Source organism: Mchenga conophoros, linkage group LG3, assembly GCF_057382185.1.
Source record: "Mchenga conophoros isolate Kocher_MC1m ecotype Shallow Benthic linkage group LG3, M_conophoros_male_GT1.1, whole genome shotgun sequence".
Lineage (NCBI taxonomy): Eukaryota > Metazoa > Chordata > Actinopteri > Cichliformes > Cichlidae > Mchenga > Mchenga conophoros.
In genome coordinates this window covers 51,223,559-51,238,655 of record NC_140528.1, presented here as the reverse complement: position 1 = coordinate 51,238,655, position 15,097 = coordinate 51,223,559, and the positions used below count along the sequence as shown (strand labels likewise).

Below are 15,097 nucleotides of genomic sequence, written 5' to 3'. Positions count from 1 at the left end.
TTTATGTATTTAAAAGGGACAGTGCTGTTTAACATAGTCCAGTCCAGCACATAAGTTTATAGCTATTGCTAATTATCAGTTGCTATCTACAACATAATATACAAACAATCAGCACCGTAGTCTCTCAAGCACCAATCCGTCTGTCGATCTACTGAGATAATTACAGAAAAAAGTCAATTTCTTGTGACAGCCTTCCAAACATCTGGTCATGTTTATTTTTTAAGGTGGATTTTTCTTCTTCTTTTAGCTGCCCCCTTTATAGGTCTCCACCGCAGATCATCTGCCTCCATCCCTGTCACACCAACCCTCCGTCTGTCCTTGTTCACTACTTCCATGAACCTTCGTGATGTTCCTCTTTTCAGCTCTAACAGCTTCCTGTCTAGTTGTCAGTGCCGCCACCACCAACCCAAACATCACAGCAGGTCTCACTACCATCTTGTAAAGCTTCCCTTTCACTCTTGCTCCTATCCTTCTGCTACAAATCACCCCTGACACTCATCTCCACCCACTCCACCCACTACCTGCACGCTCTTCTCCACCTCTCATGTGCACATAGTGGGTGGACGCAGGTATTTTAACTCATCAACCTTCACTGCCTCTGCTCCTTGCATGTTCATGTTTCCACCTGTCTTCCCCTCATTCACACACATGTATTCTGTTTTTCTTCCACTGCCTTTCAATCTTCTTTGTGCACTAGAAAGAAGAATGAAAGGCAGAACACCTCCACTGCTGCAGGCTCTTTTTGCACCTCCTCCCAACTTTCACTACAGATTAGAGTGTTATATGCAAACATAGTCTTTTCCTTTGTCCTTCGCCCAACAGCAGCACAGATTCCACTGATACCCTGTTGGCCAGCAGGATCAGAGACTGGGCCCGGATCAATCCAGTATGAATCTTGCCCATTCTTGATCATCCACCTGTTTGAAATCTAACACTGACACAGGGTGTGCACATGAGAGTTTTAGTCTACCTCAATAATGTGTTCCCCAGCTTCCAATAAAAAAGTACTTTTTAAACTACATAAAGGCTTTTGAGATCTCATCGCACTAAAAGCAACAAGTAATGTCTTTTCAAGGCAGTGTATCATTTGTTGTTGTTTACAGTTTTTGGAGTGCCTAGAGAAAAGTGATAATACCTGGCTTAAAAACACGTTTCTCGCTGTTTACCGTTATACCGTCATTATGTTCAGCAATAACAGGAAATGAGAAAAAGCTCTGGATCTCCTGTGACCATGGAAACGTTTAAACATCTGGCAGAAGCACACAGCCCGTGTTATTCCTGACTGAAACATGTTTGTGGGAGCATGCATGGTTAAACATCTGTGACACATGTGTGTCAGTCTTCCAGTTATCTGTCTGTCTTTTTTTGTCTCTGTATGAGTTTGATTTGGCTCCGCTCAGCGTGACCTTTGACCTCAGAAAGTTGATGTCGGGGCTAAGTGTGCCTTTACGAGAAGTCCGTGTTATCTGAGTCCCAGCGAGTCGGTGGAGATATGCAGCCCAGTGTGTGTGCGTGTGTTTTGTTTATTTGTGACAGTAAACTCAGAGATAAACACATCAAAGCTCTACGTGACTCGAAGCATGCAGCCGGATAATAACTCTTTTTCTCTGGCACAAATACACACATATTACTGCCTGGCTCAAAGCCCAGGGAAGGAGCTGGTAGACCTGTGACCTACATCAGAGGATGGCCCTCTCCCTTATTCTCTGCATGCAGCACAGAAGGACATGTTTGTGTCCACAAAAAAAAAATATATATATATATATATATATGACAGTTCTTTGGGCTTTCGGTTTTGCACCCACGCGTGCAGCTTCTCCGCTGCACTCCTACACACTCTGCTGCGGCTTCACTAAATCAACAGGGAAGAGAGAGCTCATTAATAAAACACCACATACCTGTACCATGAACCTGACTGGCACTGCCCCTTGAGCACTGCACAGCTGAGCCAGGGACCACACCTTCACCACAATATATATTTATTTTAATTGTCTGTTGACCCACATTCAGGTATTTGTACTTTACATTCTGAGACAGCATTTGCAGGAAAATATCTGAAAAATTATTTTAAAAAATTTTAAAGCTAAAAACCTAAAAATTTCACTGCTTATTCTTATAATCAAAATGGGAATTAAAACCCATTGTAAAGGAAAAGCAGTGCCAATTTTGCAAAAATACAAATGTTTTTTAAAAACTGTTGATTAATTTTCACTAAAATATCCTTTTTAAATTCGAATTGAATTGAACACGTATGACAAGCTAACACAAACAGAGGCTCCATGTGGTGCTTGAATTAAAACTCAGAAAATACCTTTTTACGTATGATTACTTTTAAATTATAAAATTGATCCAATACTATCAATACCAACTTTGGTATCAATAGTATTGATATTTGGCTTTGGTACTTTCTTTGCCTCCTTTGTTCTGTTTCAACACCTGTGTTCAGTTAGCCTCTTCAGTATCTACAGCTGTTCATATCTCAGACATTACTTTTTTTTTTTTTTTTTACTGCTCTTTCTTCCCTGATGTTCTTGGTCAGTGTTGGAGTTTCTCATGTGTGGGTCTTTCCCTGCCTTTCTTACCCCTGTCCACATTACAGTTTTTTCTGAATGCTTAAACCCTAACTGTGATTCCTGTAGCACAATCTCCAAAACTATTCAGACTTATAGCAAAACCACTCACTGAGTTTGCAAAACTAAAAGCACAAAAACTGCTTTGCACTCAGTTTGCAATTTTGTAACACACACTTTGCACAACTGTAGGCACAATTCACTGCACAACACTCAATTACCAAATTTCCAACACACTCCTAGCAAAAGTATACACATGTATGGCTATCATTAAAACTAATTTGCCAACTGTCTGGCACACTTTCACATGTGAAAACTTTTTTAGATAATTAGTTCACTTTGCAATCAGCCTAAGCACTATAATACAGGTAAGCTGTGTGTGCGGAGTACAATGGAGGGAGCAGAAAGAGTGAGAAGTAGAGGAAGCCGAGGAAGAGGACGTGGAGGTGAAGAAGTAGGATGAAGAGGATGACAAGGACAAGGAGGAGCAAGAGGAAGACGAGGAGGGGGGAGAGGAAGATGAGGAGGGGGGAGAGGAAGGGTAGGAAGAGTAAGAAATAGAATTGCTGATGACATCAGAGCTACAATAGTGGACCATGTAATCAACCGTGGAATGACCCTGAGGGAAGCTGGCCAACGGGTCCAGCCTAACTCGAGCCGCTACACTGTAGCAAGTACCATAAGGACATCTTGAAATGAGAATCGGTTAGTACAGTCACTTTGCACAAAGATTTGTAGCACTGCCATATGCCAATGAGAAACACACCAATACCATTGATGTAAAAATACTGAAATTGTTACTTTACAGAATTGCTAGATGACCAGATGCTGGGGCAGAGGAAGCATGTTCACTGCAGACCACGTAACCCATATAGTCATTATGGCGATTGCAAATAATCCTATACTTGGAAATAAACACTTGTGTTTGTTTTGATGTGTTTGAATAAACACCAGTACTTGAAGTTTGGATCCCTCTATGCTTATGGATCTATGACAGAAGTATGAGCTCAAACTGACATAGCCTACCTTGTGCACAGAGAAAGCAAAAGCCAGATGTGTTTTGTATTCATACCATCAGTGTGCAGTTGGCGCATTGTGTGCTTAGTAGATGATGGCTTGTGTGTACTGTTTGATACGGAAACACCATTTTTACGAAGGTGTGAAGAGTTAATCTAGCTGTGTTTGCTTTTGCAAGAGAACTACAATGTTTTGATTATTGGGTGACAGGTTTTCTTATTTGTGTGAAGAGTTTTGCAAAATTAGCCAATAGTTACAAAAAATGTGCTTAAGCAATCAGAAAAAACTGTAAAGACTGGATTTTGAGGTGTAAGCAGTTGCAGCCCTTTGAACAACATTAGAGTTTATCTTTTGACTTTTGGCCAACTTGACTCATCCAACTCCAGTATCCACTCTCACTCAGCTCTGTTTATGCTCTTCAAATAAATCCTGAGAGTCGCTAAAACAATTTCCACTGTACTGTGTGTGTGTGTGTGTGTGTGTGTGTGTGTGTGTGCGCGCGCGCGTGCGTGTCGGGTAGGGGAAACCCCACAAAGCAAACCTGTCCTATGTTGGTAATAATTTTACCAATTAAACTAATGGCTGGGATGTTCAATCAATCTATAACTTCATCTAATGAATCAGATTAATATTGATCACGAAATCGTATGTGGTTTTCATGGGTCCATATTTTCATATCAACTTTAATAGCAGGAAATTACTAAGGCATGTTCGTTCTCTCTTTCTTGCTATATTCTTCAAGTAACCTATATTTAACAACAACATAATAAAAGGGCAAATGCTGTTTTTGGTGTGCCACTCCAATATTTTTAGAGCAACCCTTTGAAAAAAGTCTGGAGGTGCCCCTGTCCCCAGATTGTGTACTTTTAATATTTTTATACTGTTGTTTTTTACGAGCGTGCCCTTTTAGAAGAAGTACTCAAAAAGCCAGCATAGTCAGGCAGCAATGAGTAGCGTGGATTTGTGCATCACTGTGTGAAATCAGTGACCCCTCTGTCGGAGATAACCTGCGAGGTAATGTGCTGCTCTTATCACAGTAAACTGCACCCATGAGGAGCAAGGAGCTTGACAGGCCACATGCCAAGACTAATTTTATAAATGTAATCAGTTTTATGGCGCGGCTTAACTGCAGAGATGAAAAAGATGTGCTGTGTCTGTGAACAACAAATGCTTTTCCTTTGAAGCAGAAGCATGTACAGGACCACCAGGACCGAGTGCTGCACTTTATCTTCAGTGAGCGCAGGTTTCGTTCTCACTTTCGTCTTGAAGTGCCGCTGATAAAAAGATAAATTACACTCGCAGCTAATTAGAGCGACGAGAACAAACAAGTTCATTTAAACAAGCGAATCAAGCCCACTGAGACAGACAGGAAACAGCCTCTACGTCCCCTCAGCTGCTGATGATTTCGTGAAACTTTATTATAAAGCTCTGAAGAACCCGCAGTGGCACACTATTTCCATCCAGCTGTGGTGAGGCTGAATGGAAAAGTCTCACTGCGGGAACCCGAACATCTGATGTGTGCAGAGTGCAAACAGGGAAAGAAGCAGATGAATCGTGAGGAGGAGAGGATTTAATGCAGTGTTAATAAGAAAAATTTGTGTATCTTTTTGAAAAGGCTCCTTTAAAAGCTTTACTCAACCCCCGCTGACTCCACTGCTGCAGTTTTACTGCGTCTTTTTGCTCTGTCAGCCCCCACAGTCAAAATCATTCTTGGCTTTTGTTGTTTTATCCGGACATTTTTGTGACTGGCTGTGGTTTAAAACTCTGTCTGCAAGATTTCTGCAACCATTTGTGCTCACGTGCAATAACTAAACTGATTTTTGAAGAACAAATTAATGAAAAATAAATTTAATGAAATGAATGAACCCCTCTCTGCAGCATCCTCTGGTGTGTAATGTTACTATTTACAAGCTCTTCATGAACCTCTGTCATATGCAGGTCTTACAAATTACTGATAAAACTGCTAATAACTGATATATAACTAATACTTTAAAAAAAAAAGTTGTTGTTAGTTGTTCCTAGGACTGCGCTCTGGACAGAGATCTTGAATGTCGTTCCTGGGATCTGCCGGAGCCGCTATCGTTTTTTAAAAGTGCTTTATAAATAAAATTGGCTTATTATAATATATTAAATATTTGGAAAGATTTTGATCAGAATTGTTTTTTAAAGTCAGTGAAGCTTCTTAAAAATTAAGCACTCTCTGAGATAAAACTGTAAATTTACAGGGAAAATACTGTCAGACTTTATTCCTCTTCATTCTGGGATTAATGCAAAAAAAGAAAAGAAACTTACCTGTTAGAAGAGAAAGAAAAGAAAAAAACTGGACTTTATGAAGTTTTTGTTAAACAGTTTATACAAGATACACATGAAGTCACCACGAAGACAATAATAACAAACCCATGGAATAAATAAAATTAATATACACACAAAAAATGATTGTTTTTAATGGGACCACCTGACCGGAAGCAGTTCAGCTCGTTGCTCTGGTCGACTTGGTTCGGTGTTGTCATAGTGACGAAGTTGAGTGTGCTGGCAGCGTGGAAAGTTTTTCTCTAATAAAACTGGCGGTGAGTTCGTGTTTCTGCGCTTCTTTCTCCGTGTGTTACATTTAAAATCTTAGCAGGGTTACTTTTATTTTATTTTGTTTTTGTTATTCCGGTTTAATGACATTAGCTTCACGTTCTAGCTTCATTCCGGAGCTTTTCGGGTGCACCTCACCCGCTTCACCGTCACGCGCAGCTGGTTGTGTCTTTCTTTCGGTAATTCAGGAGCTCTGCGTGTGTTTCTAAAAAGTGCAGCTGTAAATATCACAATTACACTCCAGAATAGTCTGCCTAACTTATTCTCACTTAAATTATTGTAATTGTATTTAAACGACCTGCGCTCTTTGGTGACCCTGTTAGATGCAGCAAAACTGTTCAAATCAAGATAAAAACCCTGTGATTTTAGAAGAGGCATCAGTGTTAAACTGATTGCAGTTCATGCATAAAGTTTTCTGTGGGGTGGGGTCCTCTCTCTCTCCACCAGGTTGACCTGCAGGTGAAGATGAACACAGCTGTTGGGTTTCTCCCTGAAATTAATGCCAACAAAAGCAAACAGAGGAGCAGCACTTACTACAGGTAAGGACCGCCTGCAGGGCAGGAAAGGGCAGAGAGCAAGGAGGATATCTCACCCTATCCCTATCACCTCCTGTCACATCATCTCTCTGCATGTCCTCTGTTATTACATCCACAAATCTTCCTCTTTTCCTCCTTTTTCTTTCCTGGAACACCCACACAGACCTTCTCGTGACCTTGTCTTTACTTCTTCATCAAAATCAAAGCAAACATCACTTGTGCTTATCTGTGTATTCGCTAAATACTAGGGCAAAGTATTCACTGCTTTCTTTATCAAAGATATTTCATAGTGCTCAGGTAATGAAAACAAGCACCACATAACTGACAGGTTGTTGTATTACTGATGTGTTTTCTGTGTCATGCCATAACCTGCTGATATGCTTTACAGCTTTGACAGCATGGCATTAGCGTGAGGACAGAAGTAACCCTCAGAGTAAACTTTAACCTCACTTTCAGTGTTCGGTGCAGCTCTTACAGCTGCTGGTGGCTCTCTTAAAGACAGGGTGGAACATAAATACACCCTTGCCTTTTTACGGACAGAAACAGGAAGTTGTAATCAGAATATGTGGCGATTTACCCCGCTATCAGATGTATTACAGTCATCACTTACTCCATGTGCATCTATTGTGTTTCAGTGTCATTCATTTCCCCTTACTATTAACAGATGAACTGTGGCACTATTAAAGAATATTTGATTTCCTTCAGTGATGACTGAAGTATTCAAACAGTGTTTCCTCAGCATAACCAAAGCGCTCCACCTACAGAGTGTGCTTAGAAAGCAGCACTGGTGCTAACTGCAGGTCTTTGGAAGTAATTTCCACTTAAGGCTTCTTTGTTTAGAGCAGCACTCAATGTGCTGGAGAGCGCAGTGACATAGCAGCAGGGTATCAGTCTCTGAAGTAATGATGGGAACTCAACTTCCCGTGTGTGTGTGTGTGTGTGTGTGTGTGTGTGTGTGTGTGTGTGTGTGTGTGTGTGTGTGTGTGTGTGTGTGTGTGTATTTTAGCAGGATGAAGCAGACGAAGGAGTCCCTCAGAGCCAGACTGGGCCCGGCTCGACCAGCAGAGAGTCTGACCAGGAAAGAAATCGCTCTGTGAGTTCATCCTCAGTGTCACTGGGTGGATTTTAACACAGGCACCACCACTTTAATCACCATTTTATCATATTTGATAATGTCTCTGGTTGCAGTAGTGGGCACTCATAGGGATCATTTTATGCGAGCGCGCTCAGAGCCTGCAGCTGAGAGCCCAGCTTAGTAGTGAAAGTTTATAACCACCATCGTCGTCCCTGTGATCTCTGACTGTGGTTTGATATTTTGTGGAGTAAGTCCAAATCACTTTTATCTATATAACGCCACATCACAACAACAGTTGCCTCAAGGCGCTTATTGTAAGTTAAAGACCCTACAATAATACAGCTAACACAAAGAAAACCATAGCACAGCTCTCAGGTGTACAGGTTCCAGTCAGCAGTTAGTTTAAGGAGTTAGAGATGTACTGCTCAGCAATCGTGACCGTGAAATCTGAGTGGTGTGAGCGCCCCCTGCTGCAAAGAGAAGGGCTGCCGACTGATTTTTCTCCTGTGACACGCCCACACTGAGCTGCCTAACATGGTCTTCCTCCTCTCTCACATCTGTAATCTTTACTCCTCCGTCTCTCACATCAGGTTCAGAAGCAGTCCGAAGCAGAGCATCTGTGTGCGGCTGCTGCAGGAAGGCTTCCACAGGTATCTGTTTCTCCGTCAGCAAGATAAATGTTTAATGTCTGACTCAAAAACAAGATTCTGCAGTCGCAGGCTGATCGTTGCAGTTTTGCTGATGTACAAAAACAAAATTACCGTCAGTGTGATCAAACACTCACAGACATGAAATACATGTTTTTTATAATGAAGAACTGATTGTCCATCAGACATGCAACACATTTCGTTATTTCACACAGGACCCAACCAACACTGCTTGTTTCCTATTTTCCTACAGCACCCAAACGCCTCAGAGCCTGCTGTTTTCCACTGTACAGTGATGTTAAATATCTAGCTGAGCTTTTCCTTCATGCCATCAACACTTTCTGGGTTAGAGACCCCCAAACTGCACAGAGTGGCACTTTTTAAGTCATCTTATTTTGACAGCAGCTCTGAGCTCTCTTAAGTTTGTTAGTGCTGGAGACAGGTGTGTGAGATTTTCAGGCTTTGTTAAAATCTGCAACCAAAGATAAAACCTTCTCATGGTGTACGTCTCAGTTTCAACAGCAACAGTGCATTCATTTAATGTCTATGACACAGGGGGAAAGAGCCGGTACTCTGGAGAAACCTTCAAAATGCATTTTATGTTTTGTTTCTCCCCCACATGTTGATACCAGACTCATCTCACTGCTGTGATTCCTCCTGTGTTATATTGAATCTCTGTTTGACGGTTTGTGGCTGATGCAGGCGCGGTGAGCATTTGAAGTTATTGCTATCAAAGACAATCTGACTTGGAGTAATTACTGGCTGCAGCAAACTCCAGTTTCCCTTTGACAGGATCATGAGAAATAGACTGTACAACAAACATTATAAATAAAAAAGAATTCATGGAAGATGGAGGCTTAGCTTCAGTGCAGCACATTTCTAACAAACAGTGGACTGGTGCTCTGACGTGCTTTTCCCAGGTGGTCATTCCAGTTTACACAAAGTTAAAAAGATCCCCCAAAAATGTCTTTCTGTCATTCAGGTCGTTCTCTGAGCTCGTCTCTCTGCTGCGCTCTGATCAGGACTGGAGGGCGACGGCTGAACCGGGATCACTCAGGCTTCGTGCTCCTCCTCTGGTGGAACAAAGACACAAAATGGAGACCATTAGCCAGCACCTGAGCTTGGCTGAGGAGGCTGAAAGGACCGGTACACACACACACGCACACAGAGCCTCGATTCAATCCTTCTGATTCCAGTGAGGCTTCATTTAGTGATTAGATCAGTGTGTTTGTGTGTCAGTGACATAATGAGTGTAAGGTTATTGTTGGTAGAACACAGAACAAGACTGCGTCCATGGTTCAGGACCAGGTGACTTCTGTTGCAGGTATCTGGTCCACCGTCTGCGAGGAGCGTCTCCTGTTGGGTCGGTTCTTCTCAGACCCCGAGGACCTCTGGCTCCGCTTCTACTTCTACCACAGCTGTACTGACAGAGAGAAAGGGAGGTTCTCCAGAGCAGCCACCGAGGCCCGGGCCTGCCTGACTGAGCTGTACCTGGATCGAGGTGCACACACTGAGTATAGTGACAGTGAATGATCAGAATCACAGCACTTTATTAATCCCTGAGGAAAGCATGTGGTCACAGTTGCTCCAAGACAGTAGAAACAGTAACTGACTAATCTGAATTACTAACGATGACAGTGAATAATGAAACTCTCTGACTGTCTGCTCTTAGCCTGTCTTAACGTCCAAGCATCCATTCAGCCTCAAACTTGGCTGGTTTATTTCTGGTGAGCGCAGTGCCAAGGTCGAGGTGATTTAGATGAGCAGCACTAAAAACTGCGACCAGTAAAACCTTGAATCACATTCAGATTAAAAGAAAGTCAAAGCTGAACATGAAGTTTTGTTTTCTTCTGTGTTTCATTTTTATGTGAGACTGAGTATCACCTACAATAAGACCTTATTTAACTTGCATTTGCAGTGGAAGGTGTGGCTTCTCCTTTCAGTTTGATCCTGAAACGTTCATTGTAAAAATTAATCATAATTACAAACTTAAACATTTGAATTATTGTAAAATACCAGCCAACCTTGCAGTCCGTCTGTAATACGTTTTAGGACCACTGTTGCCCGCACTGTGGGAGTGTCTAGTGCTCTGCTCTGTGTGTAAGTGGAGAGCCGCAGATGCACACACAGGCATACTTGTCCTTCACTGACACTGATGCATTAGTCTCTTACCTAAAGAGGGCAGTTGTGTGTTGGTCCTTTGTGAGTGTTGTAGCTGTGTAGTGTCACCAGGGGGCAGTGTTGAAAAGATAAGATCCCCTCTTGCTTGTGCTGTTATTGGTCCTCGTGATAAATTACAACATACAACACCCCAACCATCGGACATCCCTCTATGAGCAAGCATTTGGAGACGGTGGGAAGAAAAAACTCCCTTTTAACATGAAAAAACCTCCGGCAGAGGAAGCTTCAGCCATCTCCTGGTTGGGGGCGACGAGAAGAAGACAAGACAAAAAACACACTGTGGAATAAAGCCTGAGATTAAAAATAACTCTAACTCAAATTAATAATTTATTGTGACAGGGCGGTGCAGAGAAGACAAGAAAGATGGAAGAACGACCTGAATGCAGCCCTCTGTGTTAGTCTTATGGCGTATAGGTCACCTGATTGACCCTGTGAGCTAAATCAGCACTCAAAAAATGAAACATTTCTTCACTCAGATGATCTAAAACTCAAGCTTATTCCCTCAAAACCAGCTACATGTTTGGTATTTTTATTTGATTTAGTTGTTTTGTTGCTGTTTTTTCTCTTTATTTTCCTGTGACGGTTGAACTCATGTTCCACCCACTCTTATAAAAATGCCACCTCTCTCAGGTGAGCTGGAGGAGGCGAGGCAGCAGGGAGAGCTATGCCGCAAACAGGCAGAGGACGGCGGCTGGCTGGACTCAGACGGTCGGCCCCTGAAGCTCCGGGCCTGCCGGGATCTGTGGAAGATCTACAGAGAGCTCGCGGAGGCGCCGCTGGCCGCCGAGGACCACAAGAAGGCCCTGACGCTGCTTCACGAAGGCAACGGCAGGGCCGCGGAGTGTAGGTGGAACCAGGGCTAAAAACACAGTGAGAGGCAGCGCATCGGAGTAATCTGTGCACGGAAACACACACATGTGTAACATTTAGATTAAAAATAGACCGAGGAGGAGGTGTTTGTGCTGAGAGGATCACAGTGAAGGCAGAAGCAGAGAAATATTCAGCAAAACAACGAGTACCACGTTTTCAGAGGGGGTTAAGAACTGGTCCTGACAGCTACAGAGTTTGAAATGTTTATTCTTCTGAAGAAGGAGGAGATTTGTCTGTTTATTTATTCTGTTTATTAAAATAAATTACAGGGTTTTTTTAACCATAATCCAAGCGAAAGCCTCAACTCAGTCGCCAAAAAGAATTTAATTTGTGATACATCAGAAGAATCGAGCCGAGACACTCTTTATAGTATATATACTATAAAGAGTTCATTTACGTTACGTTCATTTAGTCCAGTTTGTTATTCGCCTCTAAACCAGCCTGTAGTGCTGTTATCCATCTAAATCAGGGGTGCAAACATAAGGCCCGGGGGCCAAAACTGGCCCACAAAAGACTCCACTTTGGCCCCACTGGACAGTTTTAGAAAACACAAAGGAAGGCTTGAAGTTTGGATTTTTAACTGTGTTTTCATAAGTTTTACAGCTTTATGTTTATTGTTTATTTATTGATATTGATGTCTCCCATTCGTGCTACACCAAAGAAATTAACAAATATATAATTTATGTTGAAAGCTTTGTGGTTCGATATAAACGTTAATAACACCACACTCAGTGACCTAAAGGTCAAAGGTCAGAAAGGTCTGAAAATCTTGTGAATGCGAGACAAGTATTTTCAGTTGATACCATGGGTGTACCTACTACAAGGTTGAGGGTTATTGCTGGGCATTTGATAAACAAACATCTATGATTATTATTATTTTTAAAGTATTTTTTTACAAAAATTCTGATGATTTTACTTTGAAAATCACAGGAAGAACTTTGAATTCGAAAACTAAAACCTATATATGGATAAATTCCTCAATAGAAGTCAGGCCTGCTAAACAGACATCAGATCGACTCTGCTTAAAAGATCCTTTAAAGTGAAGCTTTCATATGATCACAGAAGATTAGTGTTTATAACGTGGTTTTTATTTTTACGTCTGTTTCAGCTGAAGACAAACACATGAAGGGGGAGGCGGCTTTCCAAGTAGGCCTGGCCTATCAGAGAGCAGGAGACCATAGCACAGCCAAAAAGGTACCAAAGATTGTGTTTGACTCTGCTGAAGATATAGATACAGCTGTTACTCAAAGACGTGAACAAAGTGTCATAAACGTTGGAGCAAAAGGTAAAGAAAATCAAGGGCTCGGGGAGAGAGGGGAAAACACGACTCGATAAAAAGGAGGACAGGATGATTTATACCCTGATGAGGAAAAGGAGAGAGCAGAACAAACAAGCTGGGAATCAGCAAGACAGGAAGTAAAACTCACAAAGGACAGTGAAGAAAATGGACTTTCAAAGTAAAATAGGAAGAAAGCAAATGCAAACATTAATCAGAAAAGAAGAGGGACTAAACAGTAACAGAGAAAAAAGGGAACACAGGAGGTTAATGAGATTAAGGGTGGTTTCCAGGAAGTCGGAACTTCTAAGTTCCCAGTCAGAATTTTCATAGGCAGACACCGAGCATTCTCCATCCACGAACAAGCTGCAGCTGCGTTTTTTAACTGCAAAAACACAAATATTATGCTGCATTACTAATGATGCATGAGTGGCTGTGTTTACTAACTAGAAAAGCAAATCCAGTTTTTCACGCTTTTCCAGCTTTCCTGCTGGAATACTCCTGACGTCTCACACGCGGCTTTGAAGTAAATGGAATAAGACTGAAACCAGGGAGACAGATTAAGAGGTGTTAATAGTAAAACCCAAGAACAGAAAATCAAACTCAAAAACACAGAACCCGAGGGAAAAGGCAGTTTAGGTGGGACTATTTTAGGCTGCGGATGAATCCACATGTGTGTGGTGTAGGCAACAAGTCACACAAAAGAGCCACTTACTGTGTTTTTAACAGATTTCAGTGGAGCCCCGTGTGTGTGTGTGTGTGTGTGTGTGTGTGTGTGTGTGTGTGTGTGTGTGTGTGTGTGTGTGTGTGTGTGTGTGTCCAGTTCTTTAACACCAGCATGGAGATTTTTCACAGCCTAGACGGCACAGACAGAGCGGTGAAGGCCTGCATAGCTTTGGCAAAGTCTCTAAAGAGGTACACAGACACACACACAAAAGTGTATTATGGTGACTAAAACTGAATTAAATAAAAATAAAAAACCACAAAGGAAATTTCTACAGTTTAAGTTAAGTTTATCAGCACATTGTCTGGAGGTCTCTGTGCAAATGTGAGTCAAGTAACCTTCTTGTCTTCTTGTAGTCAAGTGTTCATTTTCCATCTTTGTGTGTGTGTGTGTGTGTGTGTGTGTGTGTGTGTGTGTGTGTGTGTGTGTGTGTGTGTGTGTGTGTGTGTGTGTGGCACAGCGAGGGATACTTCGAGGAGGCGGTCGCGTGTCTGGAGAAGTTAGTCGCCATGTCTCGTAGCAGCGGACTGCATCACAGACTGATCGACGTTCATCTGTGTCTGGGAAACATCTACTTCAGCAGGGTACCAATCACACCCCACAGTATTCAGTGCAGGAATCAATAACCAATCACACTGATTTATAGCAGCTGAAAAATGTTAGCTTTGCCTCGTAAACACCTGGGCTTGCTTCCCCATCTCTGTGTGTCTCTGTAGAGTCAGTATGTGAAAGCTGCTGAGTACTACCTGCAGGGCTACAAGGTGGCCTGCACCACAGAAGATGTGGCTCGGCTGCAGAGAGCGCAGGTCGGTCTTTTCTTTACGTCTTTAGCAGTCAGCCGTAAAAGCCTGATGAGGTATCCGTGTCACACAGTTTGTGAATGCAATACCTCGGGAACAAGGATGACCTCTTTTATACACAGATAAAAATAGAGTAAAAGATACACTTGTGCATCCTTCATTAGAGTCCTTCAGCCTGTGAACTTTGAGACCTGTGACTCAGGAAGTAGTCATGAAGTTAAATTGACTGAAGAGTCTGAGGACAGTTTATGTGGATCCAGATGTCGACTGTAAGGCCGTGACCCTGCTGCTTTTCCTCCATCAGGTGTTGGTGGCCTCCGCTCACGCCCACGCCACGAATGGAAAATACAGCGCCAAACTTACCTCAACCTCGCCCGCCGCTCTGCAGGCGCTGCTCGCCTGGAAGGTGAAACGAGGACGCGAGGACCTCAGTGTGGATTCCGAGGACTACTACTCCCCTGCCTGGTTTTAACGGGCCGTCGTTTGACAATATGAGGGAGAGAAAGGAGAAGAGTTACTTGTTACCGTGAATAAAGATGAAACCCTGAAACATCTGCTGTGTGCTTTGTCGAGGCCAAACGTTTTGGCAGCAGCACAAAGTTACTGTTTAAATCTTTCTTCAGATGTTTTTTTTTTCATGTGGCATCGAGATATCATACAGATGTGATGGAGTGAAGAACAATCACGAGCATTTCATAACATGCAAAGACTTTTATTCATAAACAAATCAAATTTATACAAAGAGTCAGTATTTACAGGGCTGAGCCTGTAAACTTGCTATAGGTATGAATGGTTGTCTGTGTTAGCCCTGCAACAGTTTA

The 15,097-nt window shown here is 42.3% G+C and overlaps 1 protein-coding gene across 3 annotated transcripts; it reads left to right on the top strand.

The window, feature by feature from the left end:
* The first annotated feature begins 6,079 nt into the window (after positions 1-6,079).
* On the top strand, positions 6,080-14,826 carry ttc29 (tetratricopeptide repeat domain 29). Of its 3 annotated transcripts, none has more exons than XM_085269288.1 (12): positions 6,080-6,154; positions 6,615-6,706; positions 7,713-7,796; positions 8,369-8,428; positions 9,408-9,571; positions 9,750-9,926; positions 11,237-11,449; positions 12,585-12,670; positions 13,576-13,667; positions 13,937-14,060; positions 14,193-14,282; positions 14,581-14,826. In XM_085269288.1, the coding sequence occupies exons 2-12, from the start codon at positions 6,633-6,635 to the stop codon at positions 14,746-14,748; spliced, it is 1,332 nt and encodes a 443-aa protein (XP_085125414.1). In that variant the 5' UTR covers positions 6,080-6,154; positions 6,615-6,632; the 3' UTR covers positions 14,749-14,826. The 3 variants fall into 3 exon arrangements, with proteins under 3 accessions (XP_085125414.1, XP_085125413.1, XP_085125415.1); XM_085269287.1 differs by having other exon boundaries at positions 7,710-7,796; XM_085269289.1 differs by lacking the exon at positions 11,237-11,449 and having other exon boundaries at positions 7,710-7,796.
* The last annotated feature ends 271 nt before the right edge of the window (positions 14,827-15,097 follow it).